The sequence below is a fragment of the Ziziphus jujuba genome, chromosome 10 (assembly GCF_031755915.1).
Source record: "Ziziphus jujuba cultivar Dongzao chromosome 10, ASM3175591v1".
NCBI lineage: Eukaryota > Viridiplantae > Streptophyta > Magnoliopsida > Rosales > Rhamnaceae > Ziziphus > Ziziphus jujuba.
In genome coordinates, this window is record NC_083388.1 from 8,283,992 (window position 1) to 8,299,634 (window position 15,643).

The 15,643-nt window shown below is 35.3% G+C and overlaps 5 protein-coding genes, 2 non-coding genes and 1 pseudogene across 8 annotated transcripts; 4 read left to right on the top strand and 4 right to left on the bottom strand.

The window, feature by feature from the left end:
* The first annotated feature begins 246 nt into the window (after positions 1-246).
* Positions 247-1,612, top strand: LOC107410902 (universal stress protein PHOS32). Its single transcript, XM_016018385.4, has 4 exons — positions 247-579; positions 772-881; positions 968-1,086; positions 1,262-1,612. Exons 1-4 carry the CDS (start codon positions 405-407, stop codon positions 1,350-1,352), a joined length of 495 nt encoding a protein of 164 aa, XP_015873871.1. The 5' UTR covers positions 247-404; the 3' UTR covers positions 1,353-1,612.
* Positions 1,613-1,650: 38 nt separating this feature from the next.
* LOC107410901 (glutathione S-transferase U7-like) lies at positions 1,651-2,591 on the bottom strand (annotated as a pseudogene).
* Positions 2,592-2,847: 256 nt separating this feature from the next.
* On the top strand, positions 2,848-2,919 carry TRNAD-GUC (transfer RNA aspartic acid (anticodon GUC)). The gene has a single exon. It is a non-coding gene; the product is annotated as a tRNA-Asp (tRNA).
* Positions 2,920-3,071: 152 nt separating this feature from the next.
* LOC107410906 (uncharacterized) lies at positions 3,072-3,912 on the top strand. The gene has a single exon (XM_016018389.4). The coding sequence runs from the start codon at positions 3,217-3,219 to the stop codon at positions 3,823-3,825; it is 609 nt and encodes a 202-aa protein (XP_015873875.1). The 5' UTR covers positions 3,072-3,216; the 3' UTR covers positions 3,826-3,912.
* Positions 3,913-4,393: 481 nt separating this feature from the next.
* On the top strand, positions 4,394-7,218 carry LOC107410917 (uncharacterized). Its single transcript, XM_016018401.4, has one exon. The coding sequence runs from the start codon at positions 4,863-4,865 to the stop codon at positions 6,351-6,353; it is 1,491 nt and encodes a 496-aa protein (XP_015873887.3). The 5' UTR covers positions 4,394-4,862; the 3' UTR covers positions 6,354-7,218.
* On the bottom strand, positions 6,887-9,978 carry LOC107410918 (uncharacterized). 2 transcript variants are annotated; one of them, XM_016018402.4, is made up of 6 exons: positions 9,339-9,972; positions 8,761-8,857; positions 8,126-8,292; positions 7,939-8,008; positions 7,798-7,860; positions 6,887-7,213 (listed from the first exon to the last, which is right to left on the bottom strand). In XM_016018402.4, exons 1-5 carry the CDS (start codon positions 9,462-9,464, stop codon positions 7,844-7,846), a joined length of 477 nt encoding a protein of 158 aa, XP_015873888.3. In that variant the 5' UTR covers positions 9,465-9,972; the 3' UTR covers positions 6,887-7,213; positions 7,798-7,843. The 2 variants fall into 2 exon arrangements, with proteins under 2 accessions (XP_015873888.3, XP_048324306.2); XM_048468349.2 differs by having other exon boundaries at positions 7,122-7,664; positions 9,339-9,978.
* Positions 9,979-11,616: 1,638 nt separating this feature from the next.
* On the bottom strand, positions 11,617-11,698 carry TRNAS-AGA (transfer RNA serine (anticodon AGA)). The gene has a single exon. It is a non-coding gene; the product is annotated as a tRNA-Ser (tRNA).
* A 791-nt stretch (positions 11,699-12,489) lies between these two features.
* LOC107410905 (protein THYLAKOID ASSEMBLY 8-like, chloroplastic) lies at positions 12,490-14,894 on the bottom strand. Its single transcript, XM_016018388.4, has 3 exons — positions 14,423-14,894; positions 13,200-13,590; positions 12,490-12,858 (listed from the first exon to the last, which is right to left on the bottom strand). The coding sequence occupies exons 1-2, from the start codon at positions 14,798-14,800 to the stop codon at positions 13,201-13,203; spliced, it is 768 nt and encodes a 255-aa protein (XP_015873874.3). The 5' UTR covers positions 14,801-14,894; the 3' UTR covers positions 12,490-12,858; position 13,200.
* Positions 14,895-15,643: the final 749 nt, after the last annotated feature.

Genomic DNA, 15,643 nt, shown 5'->3' on the forward strand with positions numbered 1-15,643 from the left:
ACCGGAAGACAGTCTAAATAACACTTTTCCTTTCGGAATATTTACTAGAAAAAATTGTCAGGAATTTCTGATGCACATACTGAAAAATTTTAGAATGGCAAGTAATAGATATCTTACTCATGATAATCATAAACAATATTGTGCGCAAAGAAAAAATTCAACGCAAGATAAATATAATGCAACTAGTGAAATGTGACATAATGTAAAGCACAAAAGCAGTGTCACCGACTTTTGGGAGGGCCACCTAATGGTCAAACATGGTAAAGCTAAAGCCAAGACCATTATCCTAGGTTCATTTCCTTCTCATAGCCATTACCTCAAACTTCTAGCTCTATTAGTTTCTTGTGCTTCTACTTCCTGAAATTTCCGCTTGTGAGTTCAATCCAGAGAAGCTAGAAAAAGAGATGGTGAAAGATAGGAATATTGGAGTGGCGTTAGACTTCTCTAAAGGAAGTAAGATTGCTTTGAAATGGGCAATAGATAACCTGGTGGAAGAGGGTGATACCCTCTATGTCATCTGTGTCAAAAGCCCCCTAGAAAAAGAAAGTCGAAACCTTCTTTGGTCTAGCTCCGGTTCACGTATGTCCTTCTTCGATCTTTGCTAATCAATTAAAAATTTATGATCCTTTTTTTGTTAATCTACTTGTTTATTCTTTAATCTTGTTAGAGTATATAATCCAATTCTGATCCACTTCTCACAAGTTCGAGCTTTTGAGATCAGTGATACTGATTTGTTTCAATAAATCTGATTGTTATGAGCCTGGTTTTCAGCTCTGATTCCTTTGGTGGAGTTCAGTGATCAAGAAGTGATGCATAACTACGAGGTTGATCTTGATCCTGAGGTTTTGACTTTACTGGACGTTGCATCCAAACAAAAACAAGTACGTATTTTATTGTTAAACAAGTTTTCAATGTATTACATGAATGAATAAAACTTGTAATCAATTTGGAAATTGGTGTTATATAGGTTACTGTGGTGGCAAAGCTTTACTGGGGTGATGCAAGGGACAAGCTCTGTTGGTCAGTTGGAGACTTAAAGCTTGATTGTTTGGTCATGGGCAGCAGAGGACTTGGTAACATCCAGAGGTACTTCATTTTCAGTTTTTGAGATATGAATGTATAGATTAAAATCCATCGAACGTTGTTGAAAAACCAACATCAAACCAAGAAGTTGGAAAAATGAACATATTGAAATTAACATTAAGTGGTATATTTTATTGATGAAACCTGAATTCTGATAAATTGATGAGTTCAATTCCAGGATACTTCTGGGAAGTGTGACCAACCATGTTATTGTGAATGCTACGTGTCCGGTGACAGTTGTCAAGGATCAAGGTGCTCATGAGATTTAACTAGATCTTCTATGTGCTGAAAATGACACTATATGGAATCTTCTTATAGTAAGGGAGGTTGAATATGGAGGTGTTGGCAAGTACTTTCCGAATTCTAGTTCCCAAAGTTTCTTTACTAAAGTTGCAAGCTGTTTCACAATCTATTTTTGTATATGTATGAACATGGTTGTATTGTATATTAGTATGTATGGATTTCAATAATCCTAAAAGAAAAACGAATAAAACCCTCTAAGGATTTGAGCTTTTATTTTGAAACAAAATGTCGGAATTCTATTCCCAACTCTTATATAAAGCAGTTTTTTTCATTTTTGAGCCCCTTTTGAGGCTTCATAGCGAGATCTAATATAATCTAGATGTTTCACTCTGGGAGGTCGGCATTCATTGACAATATCAACCTCTTGGAGCTTGCTAATCCATTTATATAGCAATGGAAAATTCTCTTCAGAAAACAACTTCACTCCCACAACTTGTTGTACCAAAATGCTAAAACCATTGCTAAAATGTCTAAATATCCAATGCTCTCACCTCCAAAGAAGTCCTTCCCTTGGAGCTCATTCTCTAGCATTTTCATTAGCTCATGGGACTCTTCAATTGCTTTTTCTCCGCCTTCCATATAAGCCGTTACTGCTGCTGGCTGGAGCTATAGAGACAGATATATATACATATATATATATATATATATATGGATAAATAATTATCAGCAAATATAATTCATTATAATTAAAATTAATGAAAAATTCATGGTACCCAGTTGACCATTTCATCGATGAATTTAGCCCAGAAGCGAGCCTTGGCTCTGTGATGAGGATCTTTAGGCAAAATGGGCTTGTCTTTCCAGGTTTCGTCGATGTACTCGAGGATCACAAGCGACTCTGCAATGGGTCTTCCATTGTGTACGAGGATAGGGATTTTTTGGTAAATTGGGTTGTATTTTAGGAGCAATTGACTCTTGTTGGAAAGGTCTTCTTCTATGTAATCGTATTCTATCCCTTTCAATTTCAAAGCCAAGTCAACTCTTCGATTGTAAGCGCTTGCCCACATGCCAAGAAGCTTGACTTCTTCTTCTGCCATTTTTTTGGTTTGTGCCCAAAGAAGACGTTTTGACGATCGCAACTCCCTCATCTTCTCATCTCTTTGCTCGTGGGGAATTATAAATACCGAATTTCGTGACAATCAAGGCTGTAATTTTGTCGTTTATTGGATCATATTGCATTTGGCTAGCTTTTAATTTTGTTTATTGATGCTATTTTTTACTGTACCAAACCATTATAATAGTTTTGGTGTTTGTTAACAGTTATAGATAATAAAAAGTGTAATACAATTGCTTACATGATGATTGGTAATCGACTCAAATAACCAATTAAATTATATTATCAACCAGATATATTGGCCGTATGAGCAATGTCATGTTGACGAAATATCATGCATGGTTTAGTGGTATGTAAGGATTCATTAATTTAAATATGCCAAAAGTGTGGTTTGCCAATGTCAGCCAGTCGTTGTAGTATAGTGGTGAGTATTCCCGCCTGTCACGCGGGTGACCCGGGTTCGATCCCCGGCAACGGCGAATTTTTTTAATTCATTTTCTTTTTCCCCCCAAATTTTGATGGTTTGGGTAAAACATTTTTCATGCTCATCCCCAACGGCCCAACCACTTGTATTCCTTTTTGGGCCTCCTTTTCTTGCCTGAAAAGCCACGTTAGTTCAATATCACACGCCACGATGGATTCTATTAAGCTTTTTCAAAAACCAGTCCTTCGATGAAGCCACACTAAACCAACAAAATTTTAAAAACAAAAAGCATCTGTATATGTTTGTTTCTGTTTTCAAATTTCATATTCCATAAAAACGAAAAACATAGAAAATGCCTTCATTTCTTTCCAAAAAACCGACCACACACAAGCCGGAAATGTCCAACGTGTCACGCCGGGCATTAAGCACGACGGCTATCCACATCATGGCTTTGGATTCCATCGTCAACGTCAATTCCCTATTCACTTTAGCACTCTTTCTTGGCCTCAGCTGGTACCCGACCACCGATCCCGGAACCACCCTCATCGGAGACGACATCGACTGCGTTGCCGGACCCCACATAGCGGAGGGTCTCATCTCCTTCCACGTGTACTCTTTCAGCTCCTTCCTCTTCTCCAGCCTTATTGCTTTGGCTCTCAAGCAGACCATCAAAATCAGCAAAGATAGTGGTGGTGGGGATGGTGGTAGTCAGCTTCTTGGTGTGACCATGGGGCATGTTAACATTGTCTATTTGAGATTGGGTACGCTGGTTTCGGCATTCGGTTCGGTTTTTGGATGTGGGTTCTTGATGATGGCTCTTGTGGATTTGGTTCAGATCAAGTTGGGGACTTTGGCATGTGGGAGTTTGTATACCATTGCTGCTGTGGGTCCTCTGGTGATTTTGGTTCCTCTGGCGCTTTTCATTTATGTTTCTCTTGTCCTTCATGCGTTTTCTCGATAGGTTGTCTCAATTCTATTTGGTGAGTTCCATTGTTATGGATTAACAGAAAAATTTCCGCTATGAAAGAAATTTGAATTTGTTTATTTATTTTTATCTCTCTCTGTATACATTTTGATTACCTGTATTTAGAGCCTTTTTTTTTTTTCCCTCAATTTTTTAATGTTTAGTAGTTTCTAAACCGATTTTCCCATTTTGCAAGCTTCATGGGCTTGATTTTTCGAATTGGTATTTGGAAGATTAGTTGTTCCTTACATGTTTGAAGGTTTTAAGCGAATAAAAGATTGAAAGGGTTGGGGTTATTGGTCACACTTGTTTGATTGAAGATGCTTACATTTACTCTACTTTTGAGGAACAATTTGAGGGGAGGGGTGGTGGGAGTGGTGAAAAATACCCATCTCTTTGAACAGTTAAGAGAGTGGAAGTTATATGATATTATATATAGTTTATTAATTCCTTAAATTTCTTAGCATCAAATGCCCTGCCCTATAATATTTACCAATAATAATAATAATAATAATAAAAAAATAAAAATGACCTGTCCTATAGGTGCATAGTCTAGAAGGTGAAGTATTAATTTATTGTTAGCATTGGGAATGGCTTGCTTAGCTTCTCCTTATAATACTATAATGAGTCCATGACCTTGAAAACTGGGGGTATTACAGAGGGTTGATATTCCTTTTGTTGCTAATCTACAAAGATAAACTTTAAATAGACCAAATTGATCCATAAAGTCAAAAGATATGGTTGCTGCTCTAGCAAGGTTCGTTCTGCTTTCATAAAGAATTGCTGGGATCTGCTTCTCTTGGACTAGTAAATACCCATGTGCAGCTGCTGATAAGGAAAATAGTTCTGAGAAGTAAACCTTTCTTTCGTATAACTACTCAAAGAATCTCATCGGATATCTTGATAGTTTTTTCTCTAAATATTCTTTCTTTCACATTGAGATCAGAGTTCTGTGTTTTTCACCTGTTATAGCATAGATTTCTTTAATCATGCTCATTTCAATTTACTTTTGATCTTCTATTATCTAAATTTTCATGGCAAAGGATCAAGTTACCATTTTCAGTTTTCGTCGACTCTGCTTTACCATCTTCTTGCTTTCTGCGTTTTCATTCATCCCATTTATCTATTGGTGTCATGGCTATGGCCCATGCTATTCTCTCTACCAGAAAATGGAGAAGAAGCAAAACCAACCTATTCACCTTCTTACTTTCCCTTATGCTTGGAATCATCTTTCTTTCACCCCAAATCAGCCTTCAAAGGTTCTTAAAATTGCTCTCTTTGTCAAGAAGTGGCCTCAGAGATCTCATGCTGGAGGGCTCGAACGGCATGCGCTGACCCTCCACTTGGGACTTGCCAAAAGAGGCCATGAGCTTCACATCTTCACCACTTATCCCTCGAATTCCTCCTTTCCGAGATACCCAATAGCCAACTTACACTTTCACCTCTCAAAACCAACAGATGGTGGTTATCTGGAGCAAGCTTTAGTCTGGAAGCAATTTCAAACTCAAAATTCAACTGGAAGGCCTTTTGATGTCGTTCATACTGAAAGTGTTGGCCTTTTGCATACTCGCTCTCGTAACATAACTAACCTGGCTGTCTCTTGGCATGGGATTGCATATGAAACCATTCATTCTGACATCATTCAAGAACTTTTGCGGCGACCTGAAGAACCACAGGCATATGCTTTGACTGAGAGAGCTTTAAGGGTTGTTAAAGAGGTTAGATTCTTCCCTGCCTATGCTCACCATGTTGCTACTAGTGACCATGCTGGAGATATCCTTAAGAGGATTTATATGATCCCAGAAGATAGAGTTCACATTATTCTTAATGGTGTTGATGAGGAAACTTTTAAACCAGATATTGCCAGAGGGAAGGAATTCAAGCGAAAGTTTGGTGTCCTTCAATCCAGGACATTGGTTTTGGGAATGGCTGGGAGGTTGGTGAAGGACAAAGGACACCCATTAATGTTTGAAGCTTTGAAACAATTGCTCATAGAAAATGATACATTTAGGGGGAGTATTGTTGTTCTGGTTGCTGGGGATGGTCCTTGGGGAGCTAGATATAGAGAACTCGGTGCAAACATAATTGTTTTGGGGCCATTGGAACAAGCTCAACTGGCAGATTTCTATAATGCAATAGATATTTTCATGAACCCAACTCTTCGAGCTCAGGGTTTGGATCATACTTTGTTGGAAGCAATACTCTGTGGTAAGCCAGTAATGGCAACGAGGCTTGCTAGCATTACAAGGTCTGTAATTGTTGACACTGAAATGGGTTATACCTTCTCGCCCACAATAGCTTCATTAAAGAAGATTCTTTGTAAAGTTTTGGATGATGGAAAAGAAGCTTTGCAACGAAAAGGCCAGGCAGCTAGGCAGAGAGGTTTGCGATTGTTCACTGCCACCAAAATGGTGGCAGCTTACGAAAGGCTTTTCCTTTGTATATCAGAAGACAAGAACAATGCGGATGGTTACTGTCATCACCAAGCTCCATTAAACTACCATAGCAGATTATCTCAGATTTAAGTTTGGGTTAGCTAGGATTAAAACATCTTTCAAGTTCCCGCTCCACCAGGGAAATTGAATCAAGGGTAAGCATCTCCTTTTAATGCTGGACAATCGGAAGCTTCAACAAAGTTCTCTATTATCATCTATCCAGGGCTGGTTGTGCCTGTGGAACTCCATGTCCCAATGACTGACAAGGGCAGGGTGTGAATGAAGCTTTATTTTGGAGAAATTTTAGCCTGAAATTCTTGAGCATTAGCTGCATGAAATGACTAATAAAGGCACCAAGCTGTTACTCGTTTTGGTTAAACATTTCCAGACAATTGCAGAACACATTGATTTGGTTGATTAATCCATGGGCAGCTGATCTGAAGGTACCCTAGCTAAATCGTTGTTGTTCTCTGCTCGGTTAAACAATATACTTTTCAGTTGTGCCACATCTAATTTTTCTTTGCCCTTTCGGACTACCTCATCTGATTTGCATTTTCTTGAATGTATTATGGTTTGTGGTCTTGGAAAAAAGTCCTCTTAATATAAGATCTTGAGCATTTGCATGTTTAATCCTCTTGAATGGCATTGCTTATAAAAATTCTCTGTCATTGAAAGCATCATTGCCTCTTAGAGACATGCATACAGAAGAGAAGGCTGATGTCTTCATTTCATTGTCATGCAAACAGCTTCTAACTACACATAAAAACTTAGGCTAGTGGAGAATCTTAGTGAACTTTACACAACCTCTCAACTAGGTTTGATGTGAAACTCCTTATAGAAGCTCTGCTCACTTCATCTGCTTATTATGCTACACATCTTCATACTTAAGCATTATCTGCCTGCATGAACTACTTATTTATATTGCATATTTTCTGCACTTCCTCACGAGGCTTCATGAATCCCATCAAATGTGAATACATATGAAAAGAGAAGGCATCTGTTAGTGACTGAAGTAGGTTTATATAAGCATTTATTACAGATGAAAAGAGAAGGCATTCTAAACTAAATAGAAAAGGAAGGAAAGAGAGACATTCAACCTCATGCTTATTTGTGGACATAGAAAGTAAAAATGCCTACAGTTTTATTTAGGATGAGTTTATCATTATCTCTAGAATCTAGTGTTCTCCCAAGAAGAAACTAAAAGTAGTAGTAGAAGAAGAAAGTGCCCTTCCTACACTTTATTCCATAGTGAAGTTTGCATTTTAAAAGGCAACTTCTCCTTTAAAAGCAAGAAAGTATTCCCCATAAAAAAAGATCTTTGCACTTTCTAGTTATTAAAAGAAAAAATGCTTAAACTGATAGAATGAAATCTTCTAGGCTGTCATATGTGCAGTTTAACAGCTGCAGAGAATAAAAAGACGTTACAGAATTATTTGTTTCACTCACAGAACTTTCTGCAAACATAAATGAAGTATGGATAACAATGAGAAAAATCCATCTGTATTATAATCGCGGATTGAAATATTAGTAATACCTTCAAAAATAGATGGAAAATTCATACAGCCTTGGAAGGCAAGGTCCTAATAATAAAGCGAACCTGCAGAAACAGAAAGATGCTCAAAATGCTAATATTTGTAAGAAAACATACTTAGAAAGAGTAACTTCTCATAGATACCCTGCCACCAATTTCCACGAGAAGCACTATTGCTTGCATTTGGATCATCTTCACCCTCATCTTTCTTAAACTATCATTCACAGAGAACATGTAAAAGTTATTTCTGCACATCCTTTTATCAACTAATCATGATGACAGTATGAGTTCAGAACATTGTATTATTAATGATCAACTAATCAAGACTCACTATAGGGGAAGATCCAGAGATTTGGGTACTCTGGGACTGCGAATAGATGTCTTGCCCACCATAGTAAATAGATGAACTTAGATTACATGGTTCCACTCTTTCTTCATGAAGAACAGAACTCCTGTCCTTGTTGGGTATGCTACGGCATGCATCTTCGCTACGGATAGCTATATTGTCCGGGAAAATAGCAAAGTTTGAAGCAATATTCTTAGAATATATAGTTTTCAGAAGTAAGAATCAGAATAGACTTATGAATTTTATCAGGAATGTGATGATTTAAGGAAGATGACCTTTTTCCATTGAGAATATGATAGTTGTAAGAATTTTCTCTCCTCCAGAAGAGGCTGTAGAGTTACTAATCTTATAAACCTGATATTTTAATGTAATTGTGTATTTCTAAGAAAATATAACAAGTTGAAATATCAATGGATCATGTTCTGATCAGAGAAAATAAATTGATTGAGCTAAAGTTGGCTGAACTGAAACATGATATTTTTCTTTTAGCTAGAACAACAGAATTTTCTGAGTATGCATTTTTCCTTTTATGTATCCTCTAGGATTTTTTATTATATTTTGACTTTTGGAAAGAAGGAATGACACTAAAGAAAACAAACTAAATGAGGGTGATTGCAAACCTGAGTGTCCTTGTCTAATGTTCCATGCTTGATTTCTTGGGGCCTGTTTTTGCCAAGATCCTAACAGCTCAGAACTTGCTGAGTTTCTTCCAACCACCTAAAATCATTCATGACAAATAAATCAGAAAGTGAAACTCAAACAAACATTTTCTTTTCTTTCTTTTTTTTTTTTTTTTTTTACAGTTTCAAGGAACAAGAACATGGCCATTTTACTTCCTGCCAAACAACAAAAAACATTAAGTTTTTACCCAATCCATCCCATCCAACCCATGTGTGGTAGCAAAACCTATAAAGCACTACTTTTTCTGTTTTCCGTTTCAAGTGATTGAATTTCCTTTTCTGCTATCTTAAAGAATTATCGTTTTCCATTACGAAGTCCACCAAAGCTTACAGATAGAAAATTCATGAACAGAATACAGTCCTGCATAAAGGGCAAAAACCAAAAAAAAAAAAAAGAAAAAATCCCAGGTGGGACAATTTATTTTATTTTCTTTCCAATTTCCTTCTTTGTGTAGTGACTAGTGAAACATGTCAAACATTAAACTCATATAGCCATTGAAAGCAGCAGAAACATATACCTTTGATGGAGGTGGAAAAATAGATGCAAAAAGCCCAGTAGACTGCTGAGGTGGTGAGTATTCCTTTGCACCAAAAAGATCAGCAGTAAATGAGGAAGATGAGCTACCTTTCTTCTGACCCTCCATTTTTCTTCTCCCACCGTAAATCAACCAAACAAAACTTACCTCTAGAACAAACAAAACTCAAAGAAAAAAACACTTTCCAAGTAAAACCCACTTGAAAACAAACAGATAAGATTGCTGAAAAGGAAAGAAAACAGAGCAACAAACACAGACCACGTGAAAGATTACAGTGCATGAATTTGCATCACAAATGTCTCAAATTTATATCAGATATTCTGTACATGAAGGCACTGGCAGTGCGGCCCATGTGCCATCATAACACCAAAAAAAACAAAAAATGTCGTCCTCTCGCTATTGTTTTTTCTAATCAAAGATTTGGAAAATTCCTTAGAAGCATCATCCTCACATTCCTATTCTCTGCATACAATATAATATCAGCTTCATTTTCCACAAACGTAATGGATAAGTGCCACGAGGGCTCCACATGTTTTCCTAAGTGGACCAACTATGAAGTGCCACGTTTGTTCTAATGGATAATAGCAAAGCAACTGTCTAGAACTCTATGTTTCATTCTCTCACTCTCAAAGCCTCATCTCCAAGTTCCCTCTTTGTTTCCCCAGTCAATGGCTGTTTAATGTGTATTGATTTCATTTTGATATTAATTTGAAAGCATAAATTTTGAGAAGAAAAAAAAAAAAAAAAAAAAAGAAAATCAATCGAATTGGAAAGGAAAATCTCTTATCCTACTAAGAAGATAATTAGATAAGGTTGGCTCTGTTGGATATGAAATCTTTGTATTCAAGATTGGAGTTTGACTCAACATGATCTTAGGTTTTCCTTTCACTATCAAAGGCAGATATACTACTACACTACTGGCTACGTAACGCTACCAAAACCTCTATGGTTCATGAATATGAAAACCCCATAATTAAACGTATGGTACAAGGACAGAAGATTCCGACAACAGCATACTATGAAACAAGGAAGAAAATATTAAAAATATCATTGTTTTTATTTCAAAATGTTATTGGAAATATAACAATTTTGTTTGGACATGGGAAATTGGTGGGCTTAATTTTTTTTTATTTTTATTTTTTTGGAACGTAGTGGAATCTTAAAAAGCAAGGTTGGTACAATTATTTGTTTATATAAAGTAATAATCATTTACTTTACAGCTTGATAAACCAGAAGTTCCATTGCCCCAAAAAAAAAAAAAAAAAAAAAAAAAAAGGCCAGAAAGTTCCTTTCTAAGTCCAAAAGCTGCAATTTCTTAAGGGAATCAGTAGCTTGCTATGAGAAATCCAATATGGATATCATATGGTTTTTGTAAAGTTTCATGATAAAGACTATAAAGTGATATATTCAACTACTAACATATATCATTAACAGTGCTTGAGAAGTTGAGATAGATGAGAGAAAACTATATCAATATTCCTTTTCATTGCAAAAAGAAATATTTGTTAATACCCATTGGTTTTAATTTTAATACGGATTTTAATTTTCTAGTCATTCATATTTCAAAGTACTCCTAGTCTAAAGATGCTTTGTTTTACTTCATGGGTCCTTTTTCAACAAAATGACAAAAATTGTGTGGTGTTATTTTTGGTAAAATAATTGTGTGGTGCTGTTTGAAAGAGGTAAGGCCAAATAGGATCAAATTGGGAAAGAGAATTGGCAATAAGCCATGATATTGGAGAATTGTCTATCATAAACAAATTAAACCAAAAAAAAAAAATATATATATATATATATATATATAAATTTTATGATGTGGACTACATCGAAATTTTTTTAAAAAAAAATCAATTTTTACTGTATATATACATACAATATATACAGTAAAATCTGATACTTTTGAAAATATGATTCATACTGTAGAACTATATATTTATATATATATATGAAAATTCTATGCTGAGGACGGTCCGTATGAAAACTGCAATATTAGTGATGGTTTTTCATAATATTAACGATGATTTTTTAGAAAATCGTCACCAATATTATGAAAAACTATCACCAATACTGTAATCCGTATACCGTTAGCATTATAAATGGACTATATATATATATATATATATATATATATATATATATGAGAAAAGCAATAAAAGGTTCCGGCTATGTCACAAATAGAAAATTTTTAAACAAAGAAAAAAGAAAAAAAAATTAAAAATTGTCCCAAAAAGGAAAAGACACAAAAGATGTGGATAAAAGACGTGGGCGGCAGGAATCGAACGTGCGCGACCAGAGCCCACATGATTTCTAGTCATGCCCGATAACCACTCCGGCACGCTCACTCTAGCAGTAAAGGTTTCTTTTGAAAGTCAATTTTCTAATAATTTGATTTTTGACAATTGACATACGCTAAACTGTCCATTCTTCCAACGAAAAATAGTTTTTGTCTTTTATGTGAAAAGAGCTTTCTATATCTTTCAATTAAAATATTAGTTTAAGTCCATTTAAAATATGGGACTATTAAAGTCTTGTCCAATTCTATTAGGCTGAATTTGAAATAGCTTAATTTGTTTAGTCCAATTCAATCAAAGTTTAATATCTCAAACGAATCTGTACAAATATATTCCCACTTACAATGGATGGAAAGAAACTTGAAAGAGTTTTGAGTTCCCACGTAACTTCTTTCTCTCAATCAAAATAGTCAAAAACACTAGAGAAGAAATGAGAGCATTAACACTTTCTTGTGTTAATCAAATGGTTACCCTTGTGATGATGCTCTCAATATTTCAGTTACACTTCCATTCCACATAGCATTTCGAAGTTACTAATGTTGGTATCCAACAGACGTGTAGACATTACCCGTCTGCCTAGTTTTAAAATTCCAACCCATAGGAATCACCTTGTTTCAAAGGCACAAAGACAAAAGAACCGCACAACTTGTTTTACAACACAGTTTACATGCTTTGCATTATTTGCAACAGCACTGGATTTGTCAACACCAATTCAGAGGGCCATGACAGGTGGAACTTTAAAGCAGCAGCATTTGTGTTTAAAAAAACCAATTGCAACCCATCCATATAAACAGGGAAAGAAACTTCACTTTGCATGCTGATAAGAAATTAGTCAGAAGACATAAGCTATAGAATTTTTTTTTTTTTTTTTTTCATTAGTATTTTCTTGAAGCAAAGAAACGTTAACATTGACAACAAATGCAGCAGCTTATATAGACTTGAGCTCAAAACACAATCACCCTCAAAACGTACATATACAGCAAATTGTAGGCTCCGTTTAAAGTGCTCCAAATTTTAAAGCTCAGAAGAAGAAAGGCTCACTGTTACATCTCTGTGCACGGGTGATGGAGTTCTTGTTTCTGAAATTTTCTTTTTTTTTTTTTTTGTGCGTAAAACTGACACAGTATTGGTCCTCCAGACTTTAGTTGAATAACCTTTTGCTGATTGAGATTAAACATTCAATGTTTTCCTTCAATACAGTAACTTGGGCCCTGAAACAAGATAAATATCGATTAAAATGATATGAGTATGAGAAATGCAAAAAACAAGTAACGATGTTTATGGAGCCAAAGATATAGTCTGGATATGTTCATCTTCTCCAACAATTGCTTGCATCAAATAAACTTTCATGGGACACTGCAGCAGTTTCCTTAAGAAACTACATAAGCAGTGAGATTGAATGCTATATTGTTGGATTTTTAAAACAGTTATAACTCAGAAGTACTAAAATCAGAACAGAAAAGGGAAAAAGAGCCAAAAAATAAAAATAAAAAATAAAAAATGGAAGAGTGAAAAATTGAAGGAAATGGAAAACAGAGCAGAGAATGCAAACCTCAGCGTATGCCAAATACTTCTTCTGGAGGATCATACACATGTTTCTCAGGGAAGAGCTCCTCAAAGTCTTGCTTGACTCTGTTTCTCAAAAGAGGGTGTGGTAAAAGACCCTTCAACAAAATCCTGAATGGCAACTCTTCTGGTGGATCTGGGGAATTCTTCATGTCCTCATATATGTTCATTGCATCTCCTGGAGAACCAGAACTCAAAAATCCCCTGATAATCTCTGTATATGTTTGAGAATCAGGAAACAAATCCTCCTTCCTCATTTTCTCCCATAGTTGCATAACTTCATCCATTTTCTTTCGTCTTGCCAGTGCAATAATTAAATCCTTATACAGATAGACATCTGGCTTGTACCAGTCTTGCTTTTGAATCAGTCCAAATATCTGAAAATTAATTGATTTTCTTGTAAGCCCAAAAAAAGGAAAAAAAAAAAAATTACAATAAAAGGCTAAACATAAAATTGTGACAACTCAATTAATCATAACAGAATAGCAAGACAATGCAATGCAAAAGCAATTGGATTTTATATTGAAACATTTCTGGAACCGCAAAAGTATGTCTAAAATGAGCCAACATTGTACTTGTAGATGCCCATGTCATATGGAACTCAACTAGATTAACTATGCAAAAGATATCTGATCTGATCAACGGAGACAACAATTAACTATTCTCATCTCCCAACATAATATTATATTGATCATTGCAGCTGATAAGTTATAAATCATAGTATAGTTGAAATCTCATCCTACATAGTAACGAACAACTGTTAAGAGAGAGAACAATCATCTCCAGCTCAATCAATCCTAATCATGGTTAAGCGAAGTGGACAAAGGTCACGTTCTAATTTTTATATCTGAAGCGCAATTAGGACCAAGTAAAGGGACAATATTCCTTGAAAATTTACAAATCATAAAGGGCATCCATGTGCGTACATTTCTTTAGAGCATTTAATCAAACACATTGCTAGCCAAATCCACTGAGCCATTTTTTCTACGTCTTACCCACAATTAAGTAATTGTTTACGGAAAGATAAACAACATAGGGCTTATTTTATACATGATAAGGTGATAATCTACCAAAAGAACGAAATAGAGAGAAAGCAAAATCATGAAGAACCCAAGAAGTAAACTTTGATAACGACCCGAAACAACAAATGCATCAGAGAAAATAATAACAAAGCATTGCTTTTTATGGATTTCTCTAATGAAAAAGCACCTTGCTAGCCAAAACAACCTCCTCCTGACGCTCAAGTTCCGTTAGGACAGCGATCATATCCATCTTCAGGAGCCTCGCAACATGCGTTTTGATGAACTTTTCAAGCTTCTCTTCGTCATCCTTAAACCTCTTCAACCCCAATATCACAAAAATTGCTTCTTTCCCTATTAGCTTCTTCCCCCTCCAAAGGGGTCCTCTCGGCCTCCCATCATGGTATAGCCTAAACCCAGCGATGGGTTTCAACGAAACAGTTTCAAACGCCAAAATATTGGATCTTAAAGGCAGCGAGAGCTGTTTAATGGGCGCTCTGTAAAGGAGTCGGAGGACTCTTGAAGTCAAAACTGGAATTTTCGATCTTTTAATGGCATGAAGAGCCATCACTGAAGCTCCACTCACTGAGAAAGAAGACTCTGGCGGATGAGGAACTCAAGGGGTTTTAGCGATTCACCCAAAAAATAAAAAATAAAAAAATAAAAATGCAGGGTTTTAGCGCCCAAGACAAATTATATATTAAACAATATTTTTCTAAATTTAAAATCTTGGAATTCATTTTCTCGCTGCTACTATTTAATAGTCCTAATGTTAAATTATAAAATTTATAAATTAGACATTTAATTATTTTGCCCACTCTTTTTTGAGTGCTAATTTGTAAATTTATTTAACCATTTTCGAAAATTTATATTAGAAGTGTGGAGATTCAACAAGATAAATTATTTATTAAACAATATTTTACTAAATTTAATATCTTCCAACTCTTTTTCTCCACTGCTATTATTATAATTGTCCTAATGTTAATTTTACAAATTAAACTTTTAGTTATTTTACTCACTCTTTTTTGTGTGCTAATTTGTCAATTTATTTATTTTATATTAGAAGTGTGGAGATTTAATTTCAGAATCATTATCACAAAACGGTGGCTTTTGCTAATCAGCTATCCCTGCAGCACTATTTTACCAACTAAGTGTTGATTTTAGTAACTTTTGTGCTGACATCTTTAACATGTAAAGCAAAAGGAAAAGTTAAACATTTTTATTTTTATTTTTTTCCAAGGAAGATAAAATCTGATCAATGTGATATCGTACAATGCCCTCTTTCTTGTCCAAGCAAACATTCTAGGTAGAACTTCTCATTGTTTATATTTTGATTCTTCTATTTTCTATTATTTTGAGTAAACTTTGGTACTTTTGGTTCCAAATGAGAATTCGACTTTAAATTAGCCTC